We start from the raw sequence: 27,094 nt of genomic DNA, 5'->3' as shown, positions 1-27,094 counted from the left end.
AGAATAAATTAGTAGGACTTGGTAGGATGCTTGGCCCTACATACTTCGCCAGAGTATCCCTGGGAGAGAGTTGGAGAAGTTAATAACACAGATTTCAGATCAAACAGGTACTACAAGCTGCAGATATAGATGAGTCTTGTATATCTACAGCGTAAATGCAAACGAGTAGTACAATAACACCCATTGACAGGACTTCCTGACTTCAACTCTCACTCAGTAACCAACTTTGCTGAATTTGCTACAAAGAGAAATCTGATCTGTCTCAGCTTACACAGTGCAGCTGTGGGTAACAGACACCACAGCCATGCTGAGAACTGACCAGTGCTCTGCTCTGTGCAACAAACCAGCTGCAATGCAGGCTTACACCTCTGGCCTGCACCACTTTTATAGCATGAGCTGCCTGGAAGGATGGCAGTCACAGTGTGGGTCTGGAGGATCCTGAACAGAGGTTAACCTCTGCAGAAGTTTCTTTGCAGCACCAGAGCACAATGCCACGTGTCCGGGGAACGCTCCTCCTGATGGTTGGCAAAAATGCAAACAGAGTGTGCCAGGACTGGTTTTTACTGCAGGATGTGCTGGCCAGCCTGGATAGCTAAGCAGTGGCTACTTCAGAGTAGCTGAGGAATGAGTACACAGCTATTTCAGTTCTTGGCCCTCCAATATCCCAAATTAGGCTTACAGCCCTGTTAACCTATGAAAGCCATTTGGGGTTAGGCATTCCCACCAAGCCACGTAGCTACTCAAGTCCTTTTAGGAGATAGAGCTGCTGTTTCTTTGCGTGTGGTCACTGGAAAGAGTGCAAGTTAAACAACTGAAGCCTGCAAGCCTGCTTGTTTAGGCAACACAGCTACTCCCCATGTTCCCCTGCTGAAGAAAATCCACACTGGTTGGTACACAGCCCCAAGGGCATGGCCAGGGCAAAGGTCTGGAGAAGCTAGCCCAGGCAAGGCTGAAGCAGGCAAAACCAACTCATGTACAAGTACATGAAAGCAAGAGGCAAAGACCCTCAATTGCCAGCCATGCTGTTCAGAAGCACCTCAACACTGATACGGGGCATTTTCACTCCATATTCTGCTGGAAGCTTTAAGGAATCTGAGAGATAACATCCCTGAAATACTCTGTTCTATCTTCTTGCCAAAATGGGAAGGTTCCCACTTGTGAGGAGGATTTTCTTCCCACACATCATCCCTATGGTGGGCTCAACTCAACTGCATGCAGAGCCTCAGTTCTCCTGCTCTGCTTGTTGTCCTGCCTTGCAACCCAGATCTCCTGAGGCAGGTTCTCCCTTCTCTACTGGCCACAAGTCATTTTTCCATGACGACTACTTCATTTGCCCCATTATTACACAGGGCATTTACAAAAGCACTTTCAGTTCCAAAGCCAACTATTTCTATCAAAGACAGTATGATGACTTAGAGTGTTTTCTTCTTTCTAGCAACCCCAAAAGAATGACTAATCACTGACTCAGGCATATCTCATTACGTTTTTGCCCACAGATGCTAAACTAGAAAGTCACCTGTGACTACCTCCCCTACTACTGCAAAGACTTCCATATTTTCTCCAGAACCACTTCCTACACCTTTTATCTTTAAAGAACAGAACTGTCTGACTAGCTGTTCATAAGACACTTGGTTTTAGCATTATGTGCCTCCTGAACAAACCTGAAGCTTTGAGACAATATACCTCAGTCCAGGACGCTGCTATACAATGAGTTTTAAAAGGCTTTTGGAGATTTCTTTGTTTTGCTGTGGTTGTTTGTGTTTGTCTTTTGTTTACATAGAGGGCTTTTATTTAACTAGTGCTAATTTTACTAGTCTCAGAACAAGATTGGGCATCTGCAGAACTCTAATTATCTACAAAAACTGCATACAAGAAATTACTCAATGGTCCAACTAAAAGTGCTAGAAATCAAGTGATTCATTCCAGCAAAGACTCAATAGCCTTTCACTAAGGAGACCCAAGGCCTGGCTCACAAAAACCAAACAGTCCAGCATTTTGCCCTACCACTGTGATGGCCTGGACACTGATTGAAGGGTACAGAGAGGTATCTGGTCCTCCAGAGGAAAAGATGGCATAGGACAGACATAAACCTGAACTCAAGCCCAGCCACCACAGGCAGTATAGCCACAACTGTGCATTACCCACCCCTTTGTCTTCCTGGAGCACAACTTAGGCTTAGCTGGAGATAGTTAGACTGGGAGAGAAAGGGACATCTGTTCCACCACAGACAGCTGAGAGGTATTTTGAACAGCTCCACTCACCCAGGGGAGTGTCCACCAAGATTGCATTGTAGAGCTCTGCAGGTGTCTGAGCAATGTTCACAGCTTCCATCTGCTCAAAACTTCCCAGAGGATGGCATTTGGGCACCAGTTCGGAGATGGAGCGCTGGTGCAGAGTCCCAGTGATCAGCAGAATGACATTGTCAATCATGTAGCTGTACCTGGAGGAATCAAAAAGGAAGACTGAAACAATACATACAATATGAAACCCAGCAACAGGCACACATCATCTCCTCGTGAACATCTCCAGAAAGATGTACGCTTCCCACAGAGAAGTACTAAGGCACCCCCTTAGCATCTGTTTATCATGCCAGCCTAGGAGAAGGCAGTCAGGCATAATCCCAGGCTGTGATTTATACCACAGCTGAACCACACCATCTGGGTACCACCTACCACTGAAGAGTATTAGACTGGAACGGACTTCTGGAGGTCTCTGGCCTCATACCCTGCTCTGAGCATGGCCAGCTCTAACTGCTCAGGCAAGAAGACTTTTGAATGCTCATATGAGCTTTGAATTACTTGCAAGGATGTGTATCTCACAACCTCCCTGGCACTCTGCTTCACCATCCAACCACACTCACAATGAAAAGCCTTTTCCTAGTGTTCCCCCGTGGTCATTTGTCTACTGTCTCTCATTCTAACCCCACACACCTCCAAGAGGAGCCTGGCTCCAGTTTCAGTGTCAGCAACACTGCTCCATCTTGCCAAGTGAAAGGAGGAAGGGTCACATTTCTGTTGCCTCATTCCATTCCAAAAACAACAGGACTGGCAGCTTTGGCACAACCTTCACTCACACCCTCAAGAAACTACACATAAGGTTTTTCACACCTCTACACCAAAAGCTACAAACTTCTTTGCATCAGCCCAAGTTATGACGTCCCAAACCAAGTTCTCCACCGATGTTGTTCAGGATTAGCAGATTCGGTCTTTGGCACTGCAGCAATAGGACATTCAATCTGGAATCACAGTACCTGGCATAAATTCTACCAACACAAGCCCTTTGTGGCCCTCCTCTCCAATGTGTCCACTTTCCTCCTGCACTGAGGAGCTCAGAACTGGGCACAGCATGCCGGGTGAGGCCTCCCCTGAGCAGAGGAGAAAGAACACCTTCCAGTACTCCCAGTCCAGCCAGAGAAGAGAGACACAGCTGGCCTGAAGACTGGGTACATACAAAAGGCTCGTAGCCTTCTCCAAGTAGAAGGTCCAAGCAAGGAATCGAGGTATCACATAAATACCAAGTGTCCCCAGCAGCAGTGATACTCTAGTCATCTTCACCACCAGCTAAGCCACAAGTCAACCAAGCTGAGAACCTGAAAAACATCATGTGAGATGAGGGGGGTTTTATTCAGCAGAAGTTGCCTTTGCAGATATCCCTCAGTAGCACAGGGAAGAGGCACAGATGCTTAAGAGCAGGGTATGTGGCATTTTACACTCCCTTGATTGCACTCCTACAATTCTAAAAAGTCAGATGATGGAAAAGACCTGAAGAGGCTCCTTGGCAGGAGATGCTTCAAAACAAATGAGATCAGTCTGAACTAGAGTGGCAGAAGGAGCTATGCACATCTGGAGTTGAAGCTTTGCTGAGAATCAGGCTTCCCACAGGTACTGGAGTGCTGAAGAAAGGGAACTTAATTCCAGCATCCTGGGGCTGAGGTGAAGACAGGCACGGCAAGGCTCTGGTGATATTTACCAGACACACACTGAGATGCTGCTGGTCTTTGCATTTCCAAGCTAACAAAGAGCACAGTGCAGACCTGCTTCCCTTTAACCACATCAAAGGCAGGTAAGCAGAGCCAGTTAAAGGCAGATTTTGCTAGTTTTTATTAGATGGGCTTATTGCCTCTCAAATATGCTCAAAGGGCACGTCCATGAAAACATCAAATCCACACCTTAGTTCCTCAAACAGGTGCTGCTTTTTTTCTCTCCACACTGCAAGGCACCTCCTGGCCCTATGATTTTTGCAGAGCACCCTTCGGCTTTCACAGCCTACCTTTCCTGGTTTAATCTAGAACCAGGGCAATCAGCACAAGCTTCACGTACTAGGAAACCTCCTTTTGCCCTTTAATCTGCAAGGTCATTATCTTCCCTCCTGTTTGTGCAGCTCTCACCATGGAGATGACTGCAATTTCCAGGACAGCAAGAAGGGCCTGTTTATGAGAACTGAGCTAAGTCCCTTGCAGTAAGCAGCTGGTTCCTGGTAAATAAAAGCATCTGCACCCTAACACAGATGCTTCTCCATGAGGTGCACCAGAAAAAGGATACAGAAGACCATTTCCCAGCTCCACTATCTGCTCTCAACATGCAAGTTTCCTTAGTGCAACACAGTAGCTTTAAGGACAGACCATAGGCACTTCTCTCAACAAAGCAAGGCAACAATATACAACCAGACCAAATTTGTTATTTTAACTCGGCCTACAGTGAAGGAATAGGTAAGGAGATTCAGTCATGTATGCCAGCACACCTCCTTCCTATCCCGAGTTTACTACAGATACCACTCTCCACAAGATATTGCAAGGAGCCTGGCCAATGTCAACTACACAAAAAAGGAGCTGAGGAGAAGTGTCTGGAGCCCTGCTGCTCTCAGGTCTTCAGAGCAGCTTACTGGAGTCTCACCAAAGCTCATTCATGCCTTCCCAGTCTAGCTCAGCATAAAAGCCACAGCCAGGTTCCAGGAGAGCTGCTAAAATCTGACTCTTCACACACTGCTTTCAGACTGATGGTCTCAGGAAAAGACAATCCAGCTACCTTCCAGTGCCAGACAGCAAAGCATGGTCCTCCTTGTTTAATTTACACCCCTTAACTTGACTGTTTCCTCATCCTTCAGGGAGGTCTGGGAAATGCATGGTCTATAGCCCAAGTGCCAAGGAAGCACCAACTGTTTTAAAGATTACTTCACCTCCTTAAATCTTGCTGTCAAAGGATTCATCCCTGCAGGAAGAGTTAATATGTGTGAGACAGGAGGGGAATTCTCATTCAAATTTCCCTCCTGACAGCATTTCAAACCTCCACAATAACAAGGCAAATGCAGCAGGACAAAGGTCTTCTTGTACCTGTTAAGGCCAGGCAGACACCAGCAGTACTAGCTAATCCTTCACAATAGTTCCATTTACTTCAAGCAAGGCCAGACCATTCTCATTCACATTCAGTCCCTACTTCATTCCAATAAAATCAGTCACAGCTTAGCCACTCATGGCTACAGGACAAGTCTTCCAGTGCCAGGGCAGCTGGAAAAGCCTCTTCTCATATGTGGAAGGGGCAACAGTCTCATTGCTGTGTCAGGTTTCAACAAGGACCCATCTGCCTCCATCAGCAAAGCTGTCCCAAGACCACAGCAGAGGTCCTGGCTATGCTGGCATTTCCTCCCAGGCTCAAAGAAATAGATTAAGTACAGCAGCAGCAGTGTTTCTAAGAACCTCCAACTACTTGGGTAATAAAGCAACTTTTGTTGTCATCTTCCTCATCTCCTACAAGTTCTGACCAGCTTCAAATGTTTCAGCTTTCATAGTTAATGCCAGCTCAGACTCCTCCAAGAGCGTTTTAACTTTCACTAGCTCTCAGTGTAGCTAATAAGAGGACCACGTTCTGGGACACAAGAAAATTGAAGTAGTTTGTCACCTGCAACACCATGAGGCCTTATTTCAGCCCACTTGGATGGCCTCTTCATAGCAAAACTCTCTTGCACACAAACGTGTTTTACACTCCTGCTTTGAGCTGCTTTCTGCTCACCCAGGGACATGGGCACAAAACCGGCCAGAGTTTGACATGCACAGTTACACCAGGCGTAACTCTTCCTGTCACCCACTGAACAGAGGTATTGTACATTCACAGAAATACAATTTTAGTCAATACTGAGAAGTGTAACATCTAACAGGAGAGTATAACTTCTTATTAAGGGACCAAAAAGAGTCAGCAAACATAGAAATACCCTCAGCATCATCCACAACAGGGCAGAGACAATGTTTTACAGCTTCCTGAAGTCTGAGTCAACTGGAGCCACTATCTTTGCTCCTTCAGCAACTCCCACTGCAGAACAATATACATTAGGTGACACTCAGATAACAAGAACAAAGTCAGGCTAGGATATGCCTAAAGAAGCCAAAAGAGGGGCATTGGTGGGGGGAAACCTTCCTTCCAGCAGCAGCAGGCCAAAGTTCATTCTCACTGCTGGTTTTGGGAGGTATAGTCTCAGGCAGACACAGCAGAGAACCCTAACAGATAAGAGGGGAGAGCCAGCCCCCAGAAGCTAAATCCTGACATAGTCACCCATGGGTAGCCATGGAGCAGAATCAAGCAGGAGTAGAGCACAAGTGCAAAAGCCATGCAAAAGTACTTTGACAATATATGCTTCCTCCTTCTGGCATTACTTAAGTACAGACACCGATAAATGAGATATGCAAGAAAGACTGCAGTGGCCTACTGAATATTTGGAAAGGCTGTTTTAGCCGGGGAGCACGTGAAATGCATGAACACTCATCACATGGGGCATTTACAATTTGGCCTCAAGGCACTCAGGCACAGCCCTGCAAGGCAGTGACCCCAAAACAGTTACAGCTTCTCCCTCCTCTACCTACTAATCTAATCTAATCATAAAGAGTCATTGTCCTACAGCAGGTAGGTTGGTCTTTTATTGCTTTCTGTTCCAGGATACTAAAAAAACCGTTAGCAATACTGCAAGTAGTCACAAAGCATGACTAATGATGGAATATAGCATGACCTGAGATTCTCAGGGATTCTCCAAAAGTATAGCCAAAATTGTAGCTCAAACAGCTGCTCTGCAAGGGATCATGAGGACAGCCCTCCATGTCACAGCCAAGAGACAGCAGTGGGCCAATGCAGAGGTGCATAGCAGGGATTTTGTCAGGATGGGTTAAGATATTGCCTTGCTCAGGCAGCTTTGATGCTTTCCAAAACCAGCATTAGACATTAACTCAGACTACTGTGAGCAAGGCCAAAAATCCTATGTGACTGCATTGGCCAGTTACACAGATTACTATAGAAGCATGAATTTATTTTGGGATGAAAAAGGGAAATTTCCAGTGGGATCAGAGCTGTGCTCTGAACTCAGCATGAATTCTAGAGACAGCTTTAAAAGATAATGAAGTTGTTTTGACTATAGTCACTTTAGCAACTAATGCTTCCTTCTTGCAGCTCATTCAGCTCACATACCCAGGGAGTGTTGGGAGAAGAAACTTAGGGAGAAAGTTTCAGGCTGGTTGTACCGCTGCTTCCTTGGGTTTGTGCACAAATACACAGATCCATCTATATCCCACTGGATACTGTGCTGGTACACAGAACCACTTGTCACACCTCTCTCAAGCTCCAAATGTTAAGCAGCCACAGGGGAAAGCAACACACAGACTTCAAAGCCCAAAAGAGCAGTGCCTGACACTAAGAATAGTGCCAACAGCTGAGATGTTTGTATCTGCCGGGTCGGCTTAAGATCATTAGTAAATAACTGCACAGATGTCCTGATCTAGAAAGGAGAGGAATGTTGCACATCAGGAAGATCTCAGTGCCTCTGAGACTTGTTTGAGTAATAGACAATGGATGTGAACAGAGTCAAATAGTTTAATCAGTTTTTTCAGCTCATATTAGAACAGGTCAGATCAGCAGCAGCTCTACCTCTCATCTGCAGCTGAAGCCCAGACAGTGGGAACAGCAAGAGCAGATGCAGTGTGTGATGATCTCTGCTCAAAGTGTCCTTGCTGGTCTCTTCCTATCTTTGCATACTGTCCCTCCTAGAGTCACACCAATACAAACCATACCTAAGTGCTACATTTGTGAACCTGCCAAAGAGAAAGCTGAGAATTTCATGGCTGCCACCACAAACCAAGGGCACTCAGCCAGGAAGTGGGTGCTCTGCTAAACTTAGATCAACAAGACCATTTGAGAGCAGAGAGTTATAACTTCACAGTACTACAGAGGCTGTGGCAGCCTTTCAAAACCAAGTATCCAGGAATGTTCTCAGCATTAATCTATATTTAGCTGAATCTCCACATGATTTTTACCATCCTCTAGTCTAGGTCTCTTGGGATACTGACCTCAGTTTTCCACTGGTATCATCTGTTAACTTACATGCAGTGATACATTGTTAGCTGCATTAAAATCTAACAAGGAAAAAAAGCTACAAGAAGTACTTTTTATTTTAAGGCTTTATTAATTTGACTCAGTGTTCCTGATCTGTAAAAACCCCTTGAAACATCAGGGAATGTTTTGAGCAGCTTGCAGCCTGATGTAAGAATTTCTGGTTACCTAAACTTGATGCCTCAAAGTTCGAGAAACACAAGGCTGATATGCAAAGCTGAGCCATGGCACTCTGTGCCATATTGAACAGACTTGAGTGCTAATTAAATTTAAATTATTGACCAAAAACATGTCATCATGCTGCTTTCACAGGGACCAGCTGCAGAAGTCAAACTTGCATGAAGTTTTTCTCATCTTACTGGTAAAAACACAAACCCCAAAACATTTAATGGATATAAAGTAAGAGGACAGGCTGCACTATTCACATTATGCCCCAAACTGTCTCTAGTAGCTAAGAAACCTGAATGAGTTTAGAAGGCTAAAAGCCTTTACCTGCTTCTCTGTGAATGTGTGGTCTGGACCCAGCCAATGTGCAGAACACCTCTGTGCATACAGACCTGCTGCCAGCAGAAGACAAGAAAATTCATCATCCCTCTTGACATGCAGTAAACCAAAGAAGGCAGACACAAGATTTAGCTCAGCCTCTAAACATTGTGGTACTTATTCAAAGCTGTTTGCTAGACTTCAAACTAACTTACAGAATGGACCTGGGAGGAGACTAGGACCCAAGATGCTCCCAGGAAGCCTTCAGAAGCAGTGCCCTGGGCCTCCAGACCTTCTCTGGGCTGAACTTGCCAGTCTAGAGTATTGAGTAAGGTAAATCAATGGAAAGGCAAAAGGAAAACAAAAGGTCAAGCATGCTAAGGTCAAGCATGAAAGACCTTGGGAATGGTTTCAGTCAAGGAGTGAAGCATATTAGATGTAAACAGAATTGCTTAGTGAGTGCACACCCAGCTGAAGGCACTGCACATGGGTTTTCTTCTGGAAAAGCTGGAGTCACACAAATTGATTTGAGCAGCATTAATAACCTAATACACACTCCCTTCCCTTCTTGTTTTATGCCTCTAACAGACATTCTGTTCAGCCTGTTGAGGCTGCAAGAAGGAACTTGGGGGAAGTACAAGGACTGCTCCTGCAAACTGCAGACTCACTAGAGAAATTCAGCTTTAAACAAAGCCCAAGAAGATACAGAAGTCCACACACTGCCTGTGGATGACACTGCATGAGCTTGGACAGGGATGACATCCAAGGGCAATAAATTCTCACCTAATCACCCCGAGCCTGCATGCTAGAGCCCTTTCTCAGACTGCAGGGTTTCACTGAAGACTTCCCTTAGCGACACATGGGCTGACATCTGGAGCTCATCACTCGCTTTTTGCTGCATCTTTACTGCCACCAGTAGCATTTTGTTAGCTTTCCTGATCACTACCACAGCCCACTGTTTGCCAGGCACTGTGTTAACACACTGTTAAGAACAGTGCTGCTGTTAAGAACTGTTCTGCTCCGTAGCAGAACAGTTAGGTTGCTCCCATTCAAATCCACCGGCCAAATGAAATGTTTTTCAAGCATCAGGGAAGAAAAAAAATACAGTGAAACACACCTTTCAAAGATTCCATTTCTAATGAGGGCACCCGCAGTCACACCATGACTCCCAGAGTCATCACCGTGCAACCCAGTCCATCATCACAGACACTGGTTCTGGGAAACCAGTATGAGATCAGCATCCTTTGGGAACACAGGTGAGCAGATGCAGCTCTGATGCCACCATCCAGAGGACACAAGTCTCTGATCATTTCCAGACCATTAGCTACATGCCCTCTAATTTTGAATATTGCATAATCCCTCCAAGAACTTGGCTTATCAGTTCAACTTTGCACTCCCTGCAAACACGGAAGCTGTTTGTCAGAAACCCGTGCTGCTTTGCCAAAACAATCTCTGCAGAAAAGGCTCATAAGCCTTTTATTGCAGAATCCCCAGCCACCATGGTAATTTTTACTTCCTAACCCCACTGCCCCCAAGGAACCTGACTGAAACAATATAGTGCAATTCTAAATGCAGCAGCATTAGGAAAGATCCTTCAGGTTGTTGGACTTGTCACAATGAACTACACCTAATGTAAAGCATTTGAAGGGTTTTTTCCTTCTGCAGGAAAGGATTTCAAAAGGATGCAGTCATATTTTATAACCTCTGCAGTTATACCAGGATGCACACTCCAGTGTGTATCCTGGCATAACTGCACACCTTTAGAATGAAGACAGGCAACTTCCTACTCCAGAGTAGAAGATTAGTGCTTTTCAGCTTAAGGAGCAATTGAAAAATCTGGCTCCAGGAAAACCATTGCTGCAAAATTAAAATTTAATTCAAAGTTGTGCAGCAGAAACTAGATCTATCCAGTGCAGGGGAGAGGCAGAGCAGGACTGGGTCAGGGAGAAGGTAACAGAGGGAAGTGTCAGTTACGAAAAGGCACACACAAGGGGAAAAGGTACATGCAGCCTCATCAAAAACACATCTTGTGACCACAAAAACATACTGAAAGCCAAGTTCCCAGCTGCATCCTCGGGGCAAAAAAAGAACCTGGTTCCCAGCCCGTGAAGGCTGGTAAGATAAAGATAAAAGATGACCTAGTCTGTCCTCTGATGACAGGCCTGATCACAGATTTGGAAGATGTATTTAGACACAGCTTGCTCCTAGCCCTCACTCCCACAGCACACTCAGTGTCCACAGTTGCCAGCAGCTCCCCCACTGAAGATAAGACCAAACCCTTCTCTGCCCATCAGTCTGCCATGAGGGTTCAAGGGGCCCAACAGCTGCCAGGGCCTTGACACTGGTCTGCTGCAAAGCCAGACTTCCCAGAGCAGGGAAGAGACTGTGCCGAAGAAATGGGGAGGGAAAAAAACCAAAACAAACCCCAAACAAAAAAACCCCACACAACAAAAACCAACCCAAAAAACCCACTAAATCTTTTTACCTGCCATTGGAAAAATACTAAAGCTGACAATCTGATCAGGCTACAGCAGGCTGGAGTCAGGATTCTTTAGCATAATGTTGTTCCTTTCTAAACCATATGCAGGAACACTGGAAGGAAGGAGAGACAGGCCATGGCACTGTGTCAGGCTAACACAAAGAACAAAGCCTGTACAGAAAGGCAAGGCAGCACATCACTAAGAAGAACCTAAAACCCACTTCCATCCCACAAGTCAATATGTGCTTGTTGAATTCAGGAAGTGGCTTTTGCTGTTTCAAGAACACTTAATACCTGTTTGTTGCTGCCCTACAGAACATCACTGCATTCCCTCAGCCAAAGAGTCCATTGTGTTGGAGCAGAGATGTTAACAGCCAATTTGTGCCTATCACTCAGATCCTACTATGGTTGGCTGAAAGACACGGGGAAGCACCAGCAGACTTCCAGCAAGGAGCTTCATGGCAAGATGTAGAGCTAGCAGGTGTGTTATGGAGACTGCAGCAGGCTCAGCAAGTTGAGCTTTCTGCTTGCAGTGGCAGAGGCTGCCAGCTACAGCCACCACTTGAAAAAACAAATTGAGGAAGTTGGCTGATTTCCCTTATTTTGGTACTAAGAACACAACACTTGCCACAGAAGAGTTCCTGGAGAGAACTAGAGCCAGGAAAGAGTCAGTGTGGTGCCAGGAGAGGAGCACAAGAGGACAAAAAAAAATCAGTGTCAGCAAGTGACCTGAGGAACAAAGACCTTACTTTGGGGTTGCTGCCTAGCCGCGTTCCGGGGTCAGTTTTGTTCTCTAAACACTTTTTTCTCCTATGCTCAGGATAGCGATTAACTCCTGCCCACCTCTCCAGGTGACCATGCTCACCGCTCGCTGTGCACCTGGAGACAGGAAGCACGGGGCTGGAGTGCCACCTTCCGGCAAGCCACCGGCAGCGCCACCTCCCCGGGCCGGGCACGGAGCGCGCACCCTCGGCTCCAGGGCCCTGCGCTGCTCCCATCGCTCTTTCTCCTCCCCCTGGCCTCACTTACTGCAGGCGCTGCTTCAAAAAAGTGAAACGACACAGTATCGTTCCACCTGGGACAAACAGCATGGCTCCTGGCAGGCTGGTGCTGGGGCCAGAGAAGACATTGCAGGTGCTCCTGCAATCAGACATTTCCCCAGATCTCAGCAATGTGTCCTGGGTCAGATCAGAGCATCCTCAAAATACAAGCACAACAGTCACCCGATGATCCACTCAAAACCACCTCAAAGGTTCAGCAGGACATTCAGGAAGGAGAAAGCTTGACTGTTTTTTAAGTGCTTGATCCATGTCCTGGCATCAGCCATGCACAGTGTGGCCACTATCAATGTGTGTTAAGAGGCCCCAAAGTGCCCATCTTACGTGAGGTTATCCAGGAGTCCTTAGAAGGCCAAAAAGGTAAGTACATACAAAGACATCCAAGCAGCAATGAGTTTCAAAGCTGAACTGAACATGCTACAAAACATTTCCTTCCAATTTGAGCCAGACACACCTCCTACAATCCCACTCAATGTTAAAAATCTCTGTTTACAACTCAAAAGAGGTCTCGGTGAACTCAAGCTTTCCTCCTGCAGAAGCCAGCCCTGCTCAAACTTTCCACATCTTTCTACTATTTTTTATTTCACTTCAGCCTGTATACTATTAGCACACAGATACATCCAGTTGAGTACAATTTCTTCTTCTGACCACCTGGTGCCTCAATTGCCTTGAGCTGTCTACCAGGAGCAGTCTTGATCATTTCCTGCTCAAGTCTCATTAACTACCCTGAAAGAATGGAGTAGGAAATAGCCATGTTCAAAAGGCAACGATAAATCACCCCCTATGTGTGCACCCAGAATGAAAAATCAAGAGGCAAAGGCTTGTCCCAGTGTCACCCAGGCAAGCAGGATGACACAGTACCTCTGGGTGCACAAGCACAAAATCCCCAGCACTGCCAACATCCTTTGGCTGAATGTTTTTACAGTGCTGCCTCCATACGTGCCTGAGCTAGATTAAAACCACTGGCACAAGTATGCGCTACCAGCTACAAAGAGAGCTGTTCTTCACTCCAACTATTTGGGACACACATGGAAGTTTTACACTGTCAAAAGACAAAATCTCTGGAATTTCTGTCCCCTGCCCCAAACCAAGACCTGCAACAACTCAAGGGACAGTTTCAGGGAACACAGTCTGAAAGACAGCCTAAGAAGCCTCTTTTCTGCTAGGTCTGTCACCAAAATAATAGATTTATCAAGAGAAGATACTAAGACCCACTGGGTAAAAGCAGCACCCTTTCCAAACTCCTTGTGATTCACTGTATCATGCTTTAACCTGCCTGAAAAGTCATTACAAGTTATTACAGTGTCTAATACCCTGATAGTGACTCCCACCTTGAACCAGTCAAAGTTGGCAACACCTTCTGTACTTCAGCAATACTCCACTGGCGTGATGAGTGCAGACCCAGAGGAGACCCCTCAATCAGTGGTGCAGCAGAACCACAACAAAACCCAACTGAACACTTGACCTCTTTGCACAAAAGACTCTGCAAGAGAGTGCAGACATTCCATATGGAAAAACAACTTTCTCCTACTTGACCTTTTGCCTTCCTCTAGGCAGCACTGCAGACAATGGCATTAAAGCAAATCTTGTGGGTAAAAAGGAAGAGATAAGAGTGAAGACAACTTGAGGAAGGAACATTCTGTGCTGAACAGAAACAATATATTCAAAAAGATTATGCAGTAGCAAGAGACAGAGGAATCTGCACAGAATCATGTTTTGCTGAGAACTCATCACAGGGAGAATGACAGAAGCAGAACAAGACCAACGTTAAATCAAGTTGAGGGCAGAACACCAGTTTTTAAAAGTAATTCCAACAGTTGGTAAGAACCAGCCTTTCTGATTACACAAGATGTCTAAGGTCTTCTGCAAAACACAAGGTAGATTGTAGACACTGAATAAAGATCAACAGGACTCAAGTTAGAGGAACTGGATTCCATGGCCATCCAGTGTGTAACCAAGGCAGGAGTGGTGTGAGACCATTCAGCTCATGTTTGCTACACACCGGTTTTTAAAGTGAGACTCTTAGGCAACAGCAAAGTCTGCAAGATACTGCTGTGCTGCCCAAACTGTTGCCTTTAAACAGATATGACAGAAGCATTAGTAATTACTATGATCATTTCATGGAGACATTTTCATAAACTTGTAACACAGCAAAGGAAAAGCAACAGGGGAGGACCACCCACCCAACACTGTCAAGCTCAAACAGCACTGATGTCTTGACAGAAAATTCAAGATGGGCAAAGAGGTGTTTTAAGAGTTAACTTAAGTTTGAGAGAATAGAAGAGATTGCTCCATACAGCTAAGATGATGAACTAGAAATTGCTTCATCCATTGGAAACACTGCTGCAACATGGGAGCTTAGTAATGTTTTGCTCCATATTTGGGTCCAAACATGAAAACTCAGAAATTTTACTGACAAGCTTATAAGTAAAAACAATTTCTTAGAAAACAGGAAAGGCTTAGGAGACAGCTTCAAGCCTTTCTGACACAGACACAGAAAAAAACAGGTAGGAGTCACTGGGTTAGAAAGTGAGATAGCAGTAGCACCCAGACAGAGAAAGGAGTGAACACAAAGGCACGTGGCAGAGAGATGGGTGCTTAGTCAATATTTGCAAATGCAGGAGATGCCACAGATAGATGAAAATTTAAATTTTTTCCATTAACCACAAAGATCTTTCTACATTAGCCTGCATCATTCAAAAACTTGTAGATGGTAAGCAGGATAACAGACAACTGCCAAAAATGCATAATTAATACCACAGGCTCCTGTACTACAGGATTAACTATCCCACTAAAGAACAGAATGTGATCTCCTTCCCAGCAATGCAAGTTAAAGTCACATTCTACTGAACCAGAAACTCACTTTTGTCCATGAGGCATCTCCTTGGTCCTTAGAGGAGACCACTGGCAGTGTAGGTTTGCAAGCTAAACTAGAGCTTACAAGAATATAGACTAAGCAAATGAAAAAAGTCAATTTTACTTCCATGTTTCAGATGCAAGCTAGGACTAGTATCCCTCTGCCACTAACAATTCCATTTTGTTACTGAACAAAACAAGAGCAGCACACTGGGAAGCAGAGGTTGTACAAAACCTCTGGGAGAAGATACCTCAAGACTGTTGGGCTATTTCAAGCTTTTCACATCAGCTGAACCTGCTGTGGAAGCCCCATGTGTTTCCACCAACTGACAGAGACATGCTGAGGCTGCTGCAGCCCTGTGTTTCCCTGCTGCACATTCCAGGTCCTGCCTGGTACTGGCATTTGCTGGATCCCACTGAGCTGTCCAAGAAAAACAAACCAGTCAAAGGTTAACCCCAAAAGGGAAAAGTTGTTCAATTTCTGGCCAGCCTAGCTCCCTGAACCAGTTTGGGATGGGGCCAGAGCCCCTGGGGTGGGACAGGAGAATCACATCAGCCCTGATGAAGGCTGATCAACCTCAGAACTAGCAGGCAACTCCTGTAATGCACATGCATGGCATGCCTATGTTTTGCAGCAGGACCACAGTTTTAAAAAACCAAGAACATTTAACACAAGGGACGAATATAAATGGTATCTCTAAGAGACTGAATTAATACTGTGATGGAAGGCAGCCAAGCAGCTGTACCAATGGAGCACACGCTCCCTGGGAACAGAAGGCTTTAATAACACAGTGATACAATGCTGCTGCTTTGAGACCTCCAGATACAATCACACCCGTTTCAGTCAAGAAGCTGCATAAAACACAGCAGGTGCAGAGCTCAGAGTAGAAAGCTGGTCTGAGAGCTCTCAAGTCTGGAGGAACACCAGCATTTCAAATGCTGTTCATGACCAGCTGGTACTCACGTGATATAGTCCAGAAAACTTGCCAGGGGCTCATACGCGTGGTTCCTCATGTGACGGAACTCCACCACCATCTTCTCCTTCAGCTTGTCATCAATGACCGACACCGTGAGCGGGGAGGCTTCATTGGCCAGGAAGTTCCCATAGTCTGTGCTCTGGAGGTGCAGTTTCAAGTCTGAAAAAGAAAGAAAAATTCCACTCTAGAGGGTTTTGGGCTGGTTTGGGGCTTTTTTTCAGCATAGCCAAAAAAGATGCTGCTCAGCACTCCTCTAGGCATCCTCTTCTCTGAAAGATCACCTAGACAAAACCCATGTGTTAGGTCATACACTTACATTTGTTCTCAGTTTTATCATGGACAACCCAAATGCAGGAAAAGATCAGTGTTTCACCATATCAGCCTTACCTCATCTTAAAGACAAATCTGTGACACCATCTGTGCAACTGAGCACACACACTGGTGCCAGCTGTTCACTCTGCTAGGTCAAGGTGGAAGCTTACTGATTTTCTAGGAGGTACTTGCTAGAAATCCAGGGGGGTAAAAAAAAAAATTTAAGCACTCCATCTAGCCAAAAGGGCTCTGGGGGCAGGTTCCTCTGAAAAAAAATCACAACCAAGAACCTAACTGCACACACAGCAAGTCTCCCCAGATACTAGAGATGTGCAGACATTTGTAAAGCTTTCAAAACCAAAAACACAGGAACAGCAACTTAGCAATTATAAACCATCTTGGTCTTACATTATCAAAGCAGCCCAGCTAATTGTGCTGGTAAATAGAATTCAGGCTTTAACAGGTAGAGAGGGACTAGTGAAGATGAAGGCCATTTAAATCCATTTCACAGGGTAGGCAATCCCTGCCCAGAATGGATGAACATGTTCAGAAGTCTTCCCTTTCTCCAGTTTCCTCTGTTACCCCTGCTTGCAGGTCAGGTGCCCAACCAAGCTGCAGTCCTGGCCAACAAGCAACCACAACACGCTGAGTTCTGTCAAGATAAAAGCACTGTTTGAGCCAAAAGCATTTAAGCGTCTCTGTGGAAAAACTGAATCCAGAACTCAGGAACGTCATACAATCCTACCCCTCAAAGCTCTACTAGTTGCATTGGTACACAATGTTCATCTCCCTTCAACTTCACCTCAGAGGGCCAGTTAGGCAAGCATCCTCCCAGGGATTCAAGACCTTTATGGGGTAAGGAGAGGAGCTGGAAGAGTTGAGTCAAACCAGATGTGAACACACCATCCAGAGAAAACAAAAGAAGACAATTCTCCCTGGTTTTTCTGAAGCAGCTTTACTGAGGCTGCCTTCCACTGAGCCATACGAGTCCTCAGCATTATGGCACAAGTATCCACAGCACCGAGGTCAGAGCAAGCACTCAGCCTGGTTTGAGGAGTTTGACCTTTTGACATTACACCCAGCCATAGGCACAAGCTGAAGAGCTCCTCCTCAGGCTCCTACCTGAGCTTGTACAGCATGATACTGTTCTCAGCCCAAGGGACCAGGAGTCAAACAGCTTCCAAACCAACTGACTCTTCTGGGTATTTCCAAGGAGCCTTAGCAAAGATGGTTTTCACCCAGCACTCCATAGTTACAAAGATGTTCCCACTACTCAGTCTAAATAAAGGCCAGAGACTTAAATACCACTCAGTTTGTCTTATTTCTCAGTGGTTTACATGAGGATTTTAGGGGCACTTCTTGAAAGGAGGGGATTCTGCTCCTCTAGTCAGTTCTGCTGAGACCCCATCAGCAGCACTGCATCCACCCCTGGGGTCCTCAGCACAGAAAAGACATTGAACTGCTTGGAACAGGTCCAGAAGAGGTTACAAAGATAATTAGAGGTATAGAGCACCTCTCCTATGAGGAAAGGCTGAGAGGTTTGGAATTATTCAGCCTAGAGAAGAAAAGGCTCTAGGGAGACCTTACTGCAGCCTTTCAGTACCTGAAGGGGCTATAGGAGAGTTGCAGAGGTACTTTTAACAAGGGCATAGAATGACAGGACAAGGGGTAACAGCTTCAAACTGACAGAGACTAAGTTTAGATTGGATATTAGGAAGGCATTCTTCCCTGGGACAGTGGTGAGGCACTGGCACAGGTTGCCCAGAGAAGTTGTGGATGCCCCATCCCCAGAATTTTTCAAGGCCAGATTGGACAGCATTTGGAGCAATCTGGTCTAGTGGAAGGTGTCCCTGCCCATGGAAGGAGGTTTAGAACAAGGTCTTTAAGGTCCCTTCCAACCAAAACCAGATTTAATAATTCTATGAATCCTGGATGTAGCAAAGAGAGCTTCCCATCCAACTACACACATCACAGCTGAAGCAAAGCAGAGCTCTAACCTAAATCTCTGTCCCCAGGGTAATCTGCAGCTGAACAGCTGTAGTTTGTTCTACCAAATCACGGTCAGCTCACATTAGCAAGGAGAAGACATTGCCTGAGTAACTCAGTCGAGTCTGCAGCACAAACCTTGCCACAGAGTCATACACCAGATCATGCCAGAACTTGGAACGTCCCTCACCTCCACACAGCCTGCACAGGATTATTACTGACAGTAATCACTTCCTAAAGTCTTCAAAAAGCCCAGTTCACAGGCAGCCCCCTGTGAACAAAGGATTCTGACCCATCTCTTCTGCAATTGCTTGATTTCTGAAAGCAAATACAGATGGGATATCTACCTGAACTATGTCTTAGTGAGTTTTTGTCCCACTTTTAAATCTCTTAAATGAGGAACTTTGGAGTCTGAGTGGAAATTAAGTTCCTGACAGATCAGGACTTTACTAGTTTGCTTTTTGCAGAAACTGGAGAAAACATGGAACAAAACTGATCAATTAATATGTTCAATGAATATGAGAGAAAAGGTCCTTGTAAAAGTATTATACCCAAAAGCTCAGATTGCAAGGGAAGGCACAGGGAACTGCAGCAGTTGCATTCATATACCTTCTACTTGCAGTTCCCAGCAGTTGTGCAGACCTCTAATGGAAGCTAAGTCTGCCCAAAAAGGCATGTGATGTTGTTTTGCAGCAGACAGGACTTTGGAGAGGAAGCAGCTATTGCATATCCTCCCAGATCTGCCTTCAGTAGGGAAGCTGCCAAAGCTTATTTCCTCAAGTTCAACACTATTGGTTTGTTTTGTTGTCATCACAACCTGAAACTCTGCTTTTGAGGTTCCAAGCATATGCATTGCTATCATGTCACTTGATGCTACAGACTCGGCGACACAAAAAGAAGTTTGCTGTAATTCCAGGAAGTCAGAGCTGCACTGCATCTAGACCAGAGGCACACAGGCTGCACATTGTGCCTTGCAGGCTCTCCAACAGCTCTGAGCAAGCTCCCATGAGCTGCTTGGCCGGAACATTTTGCCCTGCTCCATGAAGGGGTTGTGCCCCCAACTCCACAGCACAAGAGCCAGCACATTATGTTGCAACTGGAATAAGGGCCATGTTTATATAACACTTGGAATTCATGTTCATAAGGAAGGCCAGCCACAAACTGCAGAACTAAACTTTTCTGAATCTTTTAGCATCCAAGCAGACAAAACAGAACATATTTGCAAAAATTGGACCGGATTTATGAACCCTGACTCAGTGCATCCCACGGTGTATCAGTGCTTTACACTAGCCTGTCCTCCTCCAGCTGCTGGGCTAGTCACCAAGCTTCAGCCAAGAGGGCTTGGGAGCTTTTAATAGGACTATTCACATGTCAAGCTGCTCAGATGAGAGCAAACTAATCCCGTGGTTTCACAAATCTGCTGCCAGAAGAGCTGTCCCAGTAGCACGGTGACTAATAAATGGATGCACTGCTGAGCAAGCCCCAAGCTCTCCAAAAGCTCAGGTTCCCAACACAAGCTTAGACTACAGTGGAGTTGGCCTCTGGCAGCAAGAGCAGCACCGTGGCAGGGGCAGCTGCCAGAGATCCCACAGGCTGCATGTCGATAAGACACTGGCTGCAAGGCCTTTGCAGTGCCTCTTCCCCAGCTGCTCTGAAAGGGAAGGAGACCTGCACCTAGAGGCCAGCCCCTCCTGATTCTGACAAACAACAGCATGGGGCCTCAACCCAGTGACTGATTTTAAGAAATACATTTGCCTGTTCTGGCATTTTTCCAAGAAGTTCACACACTTTATGTAACAGACTGAGCCAGCATTTGGCAAGGGAGCACTTGAATGACCACAAAACTTTTGTTCTCTCTCCTCCCCCGCAAAACTTAGGAAATTATGGCCAGGTCACTACTCCCAGAAAGTTGCCTCGTGCAAGAACGGAACCATTTGTCAGAATGAGTCTTTTTCAGCTGGGTAGGGTAGTGCTTGGGATTACCATGACATGTACTTACAGCCACCTACTATCAACTCTCAGATCAGGCCCTCTGGTTTTCGTGCAGCTGCCTGTACATGAGCCACAAACACAACCAGAGCTTAATCAACCCACTGCCATGCCAACACCTTGACATTTCAGATGACATCTTCACAAGAGACTTTATATCCACACTAATGCAACAATCCTCTCCTGCAAGTTTGCTTTGACTTAACAAGGAACCAAGCCATTAGTCTGTCAGACATCTGTCAGTCACAGCCTTTCCTGTAAGCCCTGCTCAGACAGAGTGATCCATGGCCCCATCAGCTCAGACTTCAAACCCTTCCTTCTTTCCTGCTGTAACTGCATTGCAGAGCTCTGAATCAAGTTAAGGGCTCAAACACTTCCAGGCAAGGAGTGATCTGTCTTCTCACACACAGGCACAGAATCAGCTTCCACAACTTCTAAGCTGAACTGATGTTTTCATAAAAATTATCTGTTGTAACCCTGACATCTTCCTCCAAAACACCTGGGGCCATCATCACCTATATAAAAAAAATTAAAATATCATTTGCCATCTCCCAAGTTGGAAGCAGTAAAGCAGCCGAGGGATTACACAGCAGTCTGCAGATGAGCTACATCGCCCACGTCTCCCTTCAGGAGACTGCAGTCATTACCATTTGCCTTGTTGCTGTTTGTTTGGTCTGTTTATAGCCACCTCAGACACTCCTGAAGCTGATTCTCTGAAATCTTGTTCAAAAAGAACTCAGAGGCCCCTTGTTCCCTGCGGAATTTAAGACCTTTCCTGTGGTTGCACACCGCCAGCAGTGACATGCTACCTCTTCTTCTCTGTTGTCAGGCAGCAAATTCATCTGAGCCACAGTCAGACAGAGAGAAGCATCATCTTTGGCACTTTCCTCCACCAGTATCTCACCTCTGACTTTTCACAAGTTTGAGATGCCCTCAGCACCAAAGAGCAGCCTGTGTTTCTAGTCATCCCTTCCTGGGACTGAACTTGCTCTGCTCAAGAGCTTCAAACTCAGCACAGCCAGGTCATGTTCCATGAGGAGCCCCTCAATGAGGCAGCCCCTTTCCTAATCTGTCCAAAAGTCAAGGTAATCCCTCCTGATCTGCCTGCATCCCCAATAAGCTTTTTCCCCCCCCTCCAAAAGCAGACTGCTCTAAGTCACTCTGTAACCTCAGAGGCCCAGTGCAGGACATCAGCCCAGCACCTACTGCAGGGGTTAGGGGAGAGGCAACAAATCACTGAGAAACTAAAACAAACAGGGCAGAAAACAGACTCATGCTGCAGGAACTGACAGCTGAGGAAAAACAAGATGAAAGCACTGACTGGCTGCCAAGCAGCAATACCTGCCAGGAAACCCAGACACCATCATCATCATCGCACAAAGGGCAGGACCCAAACAAGGGCTGAAGCTGCACCAGCACTGAGAAGCTGACCTCAGCTGCTGCTTGAAGTTTAGCTAGGAGAAGCTGTGAAGCAGGTCTCTGCCTGGTAAAGGAGGCCAGAACAAACAGCAAAGAGCCTCTGCTGAACCCTGCAGGAAGCCAGTGACCACAGTGTTTGTTTGCCACCATGATCTAGCAGGCTATGGAAGTGCCATCATTCTTCCAATAAATGATGTTTTCCTGAAGCTTGATTTAACAGGACAGTTGATGAAACAGCCACAGCCAGTGGTTACACCCATACAGGATGCAGAACAAAGCACCAAAATTAGCAGGACAGCATTTTGGACACTGTTCTGTTTCTACACAAGAAGTCAGCATTTTGGAGGACAGGAATGGAGAAATGGTCTGTACTTTCCTCAGATCTCACCTTGCCTGTAGACTCTGCCTCCTCTGGCAAGAGAGAGCTCTTGGGGCCAGGGGTCAGTCCTGCTCCACAGTCCCAACACACAGGGGTCAGCTTTTCACACAGAGCTCCAGGGTGTCAGGAGAGTGACAAATCATCATTGTGTGAATGACAATGAAAAGTCCCCAGCACATTAAGGCCTGGCTTCTACAGCCCCTGAGTTCAGACTGAACCACTCTCAGAGCTCAGGATGGATCTAAGCATGGCCACACCTTGGGACTATCAAGTGGCCTCTCCTTGCTTGGTAGTACAGTAAAGGAGCTGCACAGGAAATGATCTATGCTGCTTCCCCTTCACACAGGGGAATATCATGAGCTCCACCAAAAGCATTCTTGAAGTCAGCCTAGAGCTCTGCAACACAAAAGAGGAGACTCATTCCAGCCTTTTTGGGGCCTAAATTCCAGGGCCACAGTGATAAAGTGGAAAATACATGGGTAGCACAGCCTGCCCTGCTCTTCTCTTGTGAAAGAAGATGTGCTGAAGACCTCAAAGCAATGGCAGCCTGCAGGGCAGAAAAAACGGGACAATGAAAACAAAAGCCCACATTGCACGCAGCCTGGTGTACAGAAGAAGAAAACCCATGGACAGATCCCACTCCTCCAAGTGCACACCACTGTTTACAAGGCATCCCAGTTCCCAGCTGTGCCAACGCATGGACAGAGGCACAAGCACCCACAGACTGGTGGTGCTGAGATAGTCTCCAGAAGACCTCTCCCAAAAGAGGCCCACAAGCCTGAGCCAACTCCCTGCCAACTCCTCAGCCTCATCACCCAGCTAGAAGGTGGCACATCCTGCTGCTGGATTTCACCCACCAACCACCTCTACAACACTGGCAAGTCAGAAAGAAAGCAGCTTTCTACACTGTTGCTGCAGAAGCAAGAAGAAGTAGTAGCAATAGGAGGCTCATGAACACTGACCTAAGGGTAAAGACACTCCTGGTTCAAGATGCCTTTGTGCACTTCTTGGGCCATGCATGCTTTTTGCAGAAGGGAGCTTTGCAGACCAACAGTAAAGCCAGCTGATAACCTACATTCCAGTCCCAGACTGAACTCTGCTGCTTAAAAGCATCACAACTGTTCAACTGCATCGACAGCTTTTCATTCTTCAGATACAACATCAGACCCCTGACAGGCCACCACAGCTTGAAGAGCTGTAGATGACTCACCAATCTTTTGCCAGTAGAAATCTGGGTGACTCCTAAGTTTGGTTGCCCCAAACAGATTCCACCAAGCACAGATCCATGCTCATAGCACTGGAGCAGAGGAAAGCAGCTCCAGGTCCTTCACTGACACCTTGTGTCAGAAGCAGGAACTGGATACAACAGCGACCACCAGGCAGGTTCCAAAGCTCCCAGCTCATGTGTACTGCACAGGGCCTCGGCTGAGAAACAACCAGAGCACCAGGACTTTTGGAGCTGAAAGAAGGGATTAAACGTGTTATTGCTAAAGGGTTTAAGAGAAAGCTTAAGCCAGAACAGCTCTCACACACACACCCTCAATCCTGGCCATGTTTTTCTGCACTTCTTATGGCCAGCTCAGGAGCCTGCCTGACCACAGACAGCCCATTTGGCTCTCTGGTTCTGACTCAACAAGGGAGAGCTTGGATCAGATTACTTTGTGATCAGACAAGCAGTGACAACAGGGGATCATGCAGAAAAGCATCATTTCCTCCCTTCCAGCAGCACTAAACTGCCAGCCTAAGTCCTGAAGCCGACAAGTCAATCCCTTTATGCTTCCAGACTGATCTGGGCACAGAGGGAGCAGCATTTCAGACCTGGAAGCACAACATCCTCCAAGCAGCCAGAAATTCAATTCCCAGAGCCAGACCCAGAACAGCCTTGGTCCTTCAGGCTTTCTCTATGGCCAAGACAACCACCTGCTCCAGGACTGGGACTAACTGCAGAGCCAGAAGCAAAGATTAAACAGAGAATTTAGAAGAATTATCAGTAATTTATGCCCTAGTACTTATTTTGGCTGCTAATACATCAGCCACTGCCTGGATTTAGTACAGATGAGCATCTGGGAGGGAAACAAACACGTTAAAAGTCTGTGAAGCACAGAAAACAAGTACTGGAATGGCAAAATCAGCACTAAAAGGACAGAGGAAATAAACTGTTTGACCAGAGACCTATGTAAGTAACAAAGAACCATGCTCCTTTGAAGAAAAATCCCTCTCCAAAAGCACGCTAAGCAGGGAAACAGTGAGCCAAGTGAAGGAGTAACAAGATGGGCAGTGAATTTGGAAGAGCCTTCAGGTTCTGAATGAAGCATGACCAAGAGCACAGCAGCTGCCACCACCAGAGAGCTGCTGGGGACAGAACAGCAACAATGCCATGACAAACATACGGGAACTCCAACGTGACTCATTCCAAACGCAGCCAACACCACTCCAAGGGAGAACTTGGTTTAAGCAGCTTGGTTCAGAAACTGAGAAACAGAGAGAAAAGGGAAGCTCCAAGTACAGAAAAACTCCAAAGAGGAAGTTGCCTGCAGGAAAGGTGAAAAAGTCACAGTTCAGGGGATGCTGAGACTTGTGACTACCAAGAGAGCAGCAGTCACTCCCACTGCTCTCTTTCAGGCCCTGGACTCCACAGCAGGAATGCAAAGAAAGAGCTGAAAAAAAGGAAAAGTGGAAAAAGAGCTTCTGTCCTAAGTAAAAATATACTGGGGATTTTTAAGGTAGAGAGTGGGGCACAACAGAGCACTCTGTTCCCATTCTACTGTTACCTGCAGCTGCTCACTCCAGGTAACTTGCATCCAGGGTTCAGCTGGCCAGGGATTCATCTGAAGTGTCAATGTCAATTAACCACTCAGCAATGATTGTCTAGATAAAACTGATGCTTAACTAATTTTTTTTTAGGAGAAAGAATGATCCAATAATTATGGTTCCACTGATCAAAACAACCAACATCTCTGGGTATGTGTGTTTCTAATTTATTTCAAGATAGGCCTGGTTTTAATCTTTGTGATTTGTGGTCCAGGTTCTGTACATCAAGGAGTGAAAACTGGTAAGCAGGTCACTGATCAGAGGAACAGCTTAGCACCAACTAATTAAGATGACAAGCTGACCATAGGTGATGACAGAACTGTAGGACAATTTGGGTTGGAAGGGACCTTCAAAGGCCATGTAGTCCAACTGCCTACAATGAGCAGGGGCATCTTCAGCTAGACCAGGTTGTTTAGAGAATGGGGCACCTACCACCTCTCTGAACAACATGTGCCAGTGTTCCACCACCCTCACAATGAAAAAAGAAATCCTCACAATTCTGCAAGTTTATACACATTGATCTAGGAAAAAAAGGATGATGGCTGGAAATCAGAATTAACCTCGAAAGAGATCTCAAGATCACAGGCAACAGATAATTCACTGGGGAATTTATTCAGATGTGCACTAGATTTTATTCCACTAGTGATCCTTCAATAACAGCAGGTACTTTCCTAGGTGACCTCATCTCCTTAAACACTAATCATAGATACCAGGGAACTTAGATTATATCAATAACTTTATTCCAGGCCTTAAAAGGCTTCCTGCCCTTTAGGGAGTGATGGCACAAACACGTCTCACCAGCAACGCCTGTCAAAACCCACCAAGCTCCCAAAATGCGCAGGGTACAGCTACACGGCCACCTCAAGAAAGCAGTGGGAGCCCAAGTTCCCTCACAGCAGCGTATCAGCTGCTGCAATCGCACGGCCGGGCTGACCGGGAAACTGAGTCAGCCGGGGCGGGGTGGGGGGCCAGGGCGGGACACGGACTGCGTCCTCAGCCATGGGGTAAAAAGGGAACAGCTCCTCAAAAACGCCGCTATCGGCTCTTTTCCCCGCTGCCAGCCAGCGCCTTCCCTCCCCTCGTCTCCCCACAGCCCCTGAGCCCGGACATTCCCCTCAGGATGGCGGGGAGCGGGGGGAGCCGTTCCCGCTTGCCTCAGGCCTCCACCGCTACTCACCCTCCAGGCTCTCACACTGCACCAGGTTCACGTAATCGCCTTGCCGGAGCACCCCCGCCTTAAAGCCGCGCACCAGCCCCTCCAGGTAGCCGTTGTCCACGTTGAAGTAGAGCTCGGGGAAGCACGACATGGCGGCGGCCGCTCCGCCGCCTCACGTGACCGCGCGCGTCACGTGGCGCGGCCCCTTCCCGGCAGCCCCCGCGCGGCGGGAGCCGCCTGAGGCGGCGGAGCGCGCGCGGCCCCTTCCCGGCAGCCCCCGCGCGGCGGGAGCCGCCTGAGGCGGCGGAGCGCGCGCGGCGCCGCGCGGCGGGAGCGCCCCCTGCAGGACCCGCGAGGGACCGCGAGGCTCCGGCGGGGAAAACGCGGTGAGCGAGCGGATATCGCAATGAAGGTTACATGTGTCACGTTAGAAAGTTATGGGTGTTAGTTCCCTTAAGTAGTGCGTTGAATAGTTTTAGGTTCCAACGTAATGTTAAAATACAGACTGTGAAAAATGCATATTCTATGATTGGCTTTGCACAAATATTACAATGAATATTACACGTGGAATGTTAGAAAGTTATGTATTAATTCTCTTACGTAGTGTGTTAAATACAGTTTTAGGTTCCAACATAATATTAAAATACAGACTGAAAAATGCATATTTAATAATTGGCTTTTCACCAATATTACAATGAATATTACATGTGTCACGTTAGAAAGTTATGTGTATTAGTTCCCTTAAGTAGTGTGTTAAATACAGTTTTAGGTCCCAACATATTGTTAAAATAGAGACTGTGAAAAATGCATATTCTATGATTGGCTT

General features: G+C 46.5%; 1 protein-coding gene across 1 annotated transcript in view; it reads right to left on the bottom strand.

Moving 5' to 3' along the window:
- Positions 1–26,490, bottom strand: part of ATP6V0D1 (ATPase H+ transporting V0 subunit d1) — a 34,586-nt gene extending 8,096 nt beyond the window's left edge. Inside the window, exons 1-3 of the mRNA XM_021541123.3 lie at positions 26,290–26,490; positions 16,204–16,375; positions 2,262–2,440 (exon numbers count right to left, since the gene is read on the bottom strand). Of these exons, the coding sequence (XP_021396798.1) occupies positions 2,262–2,440; positions 16,204–16,375; positions 26,290–26,419 (481 nt within the window). The 5' untranslated portion in view covers positions 26,420–26,490. The remainder of the gene's footprint in view (positions 1–2,261; positions 2,441–16,203; positions 16,376–26,289) is intronic.
- Positions 26,491–27,094: the final 604 nt, after the last annotated feature.

Source organism: Lonchura striata, chromosome 13 (genome assembly GCF_046129695.1).
Source record: "Lonchura striata isolate bLonStr1 chromosome 13, bLonStr1.mat, whole genome shotgun sequence".
Lineage (NCBI taxonomy): Eukaryota > Metazoa > Chordata > Aves > Passeriformes > Estrildidae > Lonchura > Lonchura striata.
This window is presented reverse-complemented; position numbering and strand designations above follow the sequence as displayed.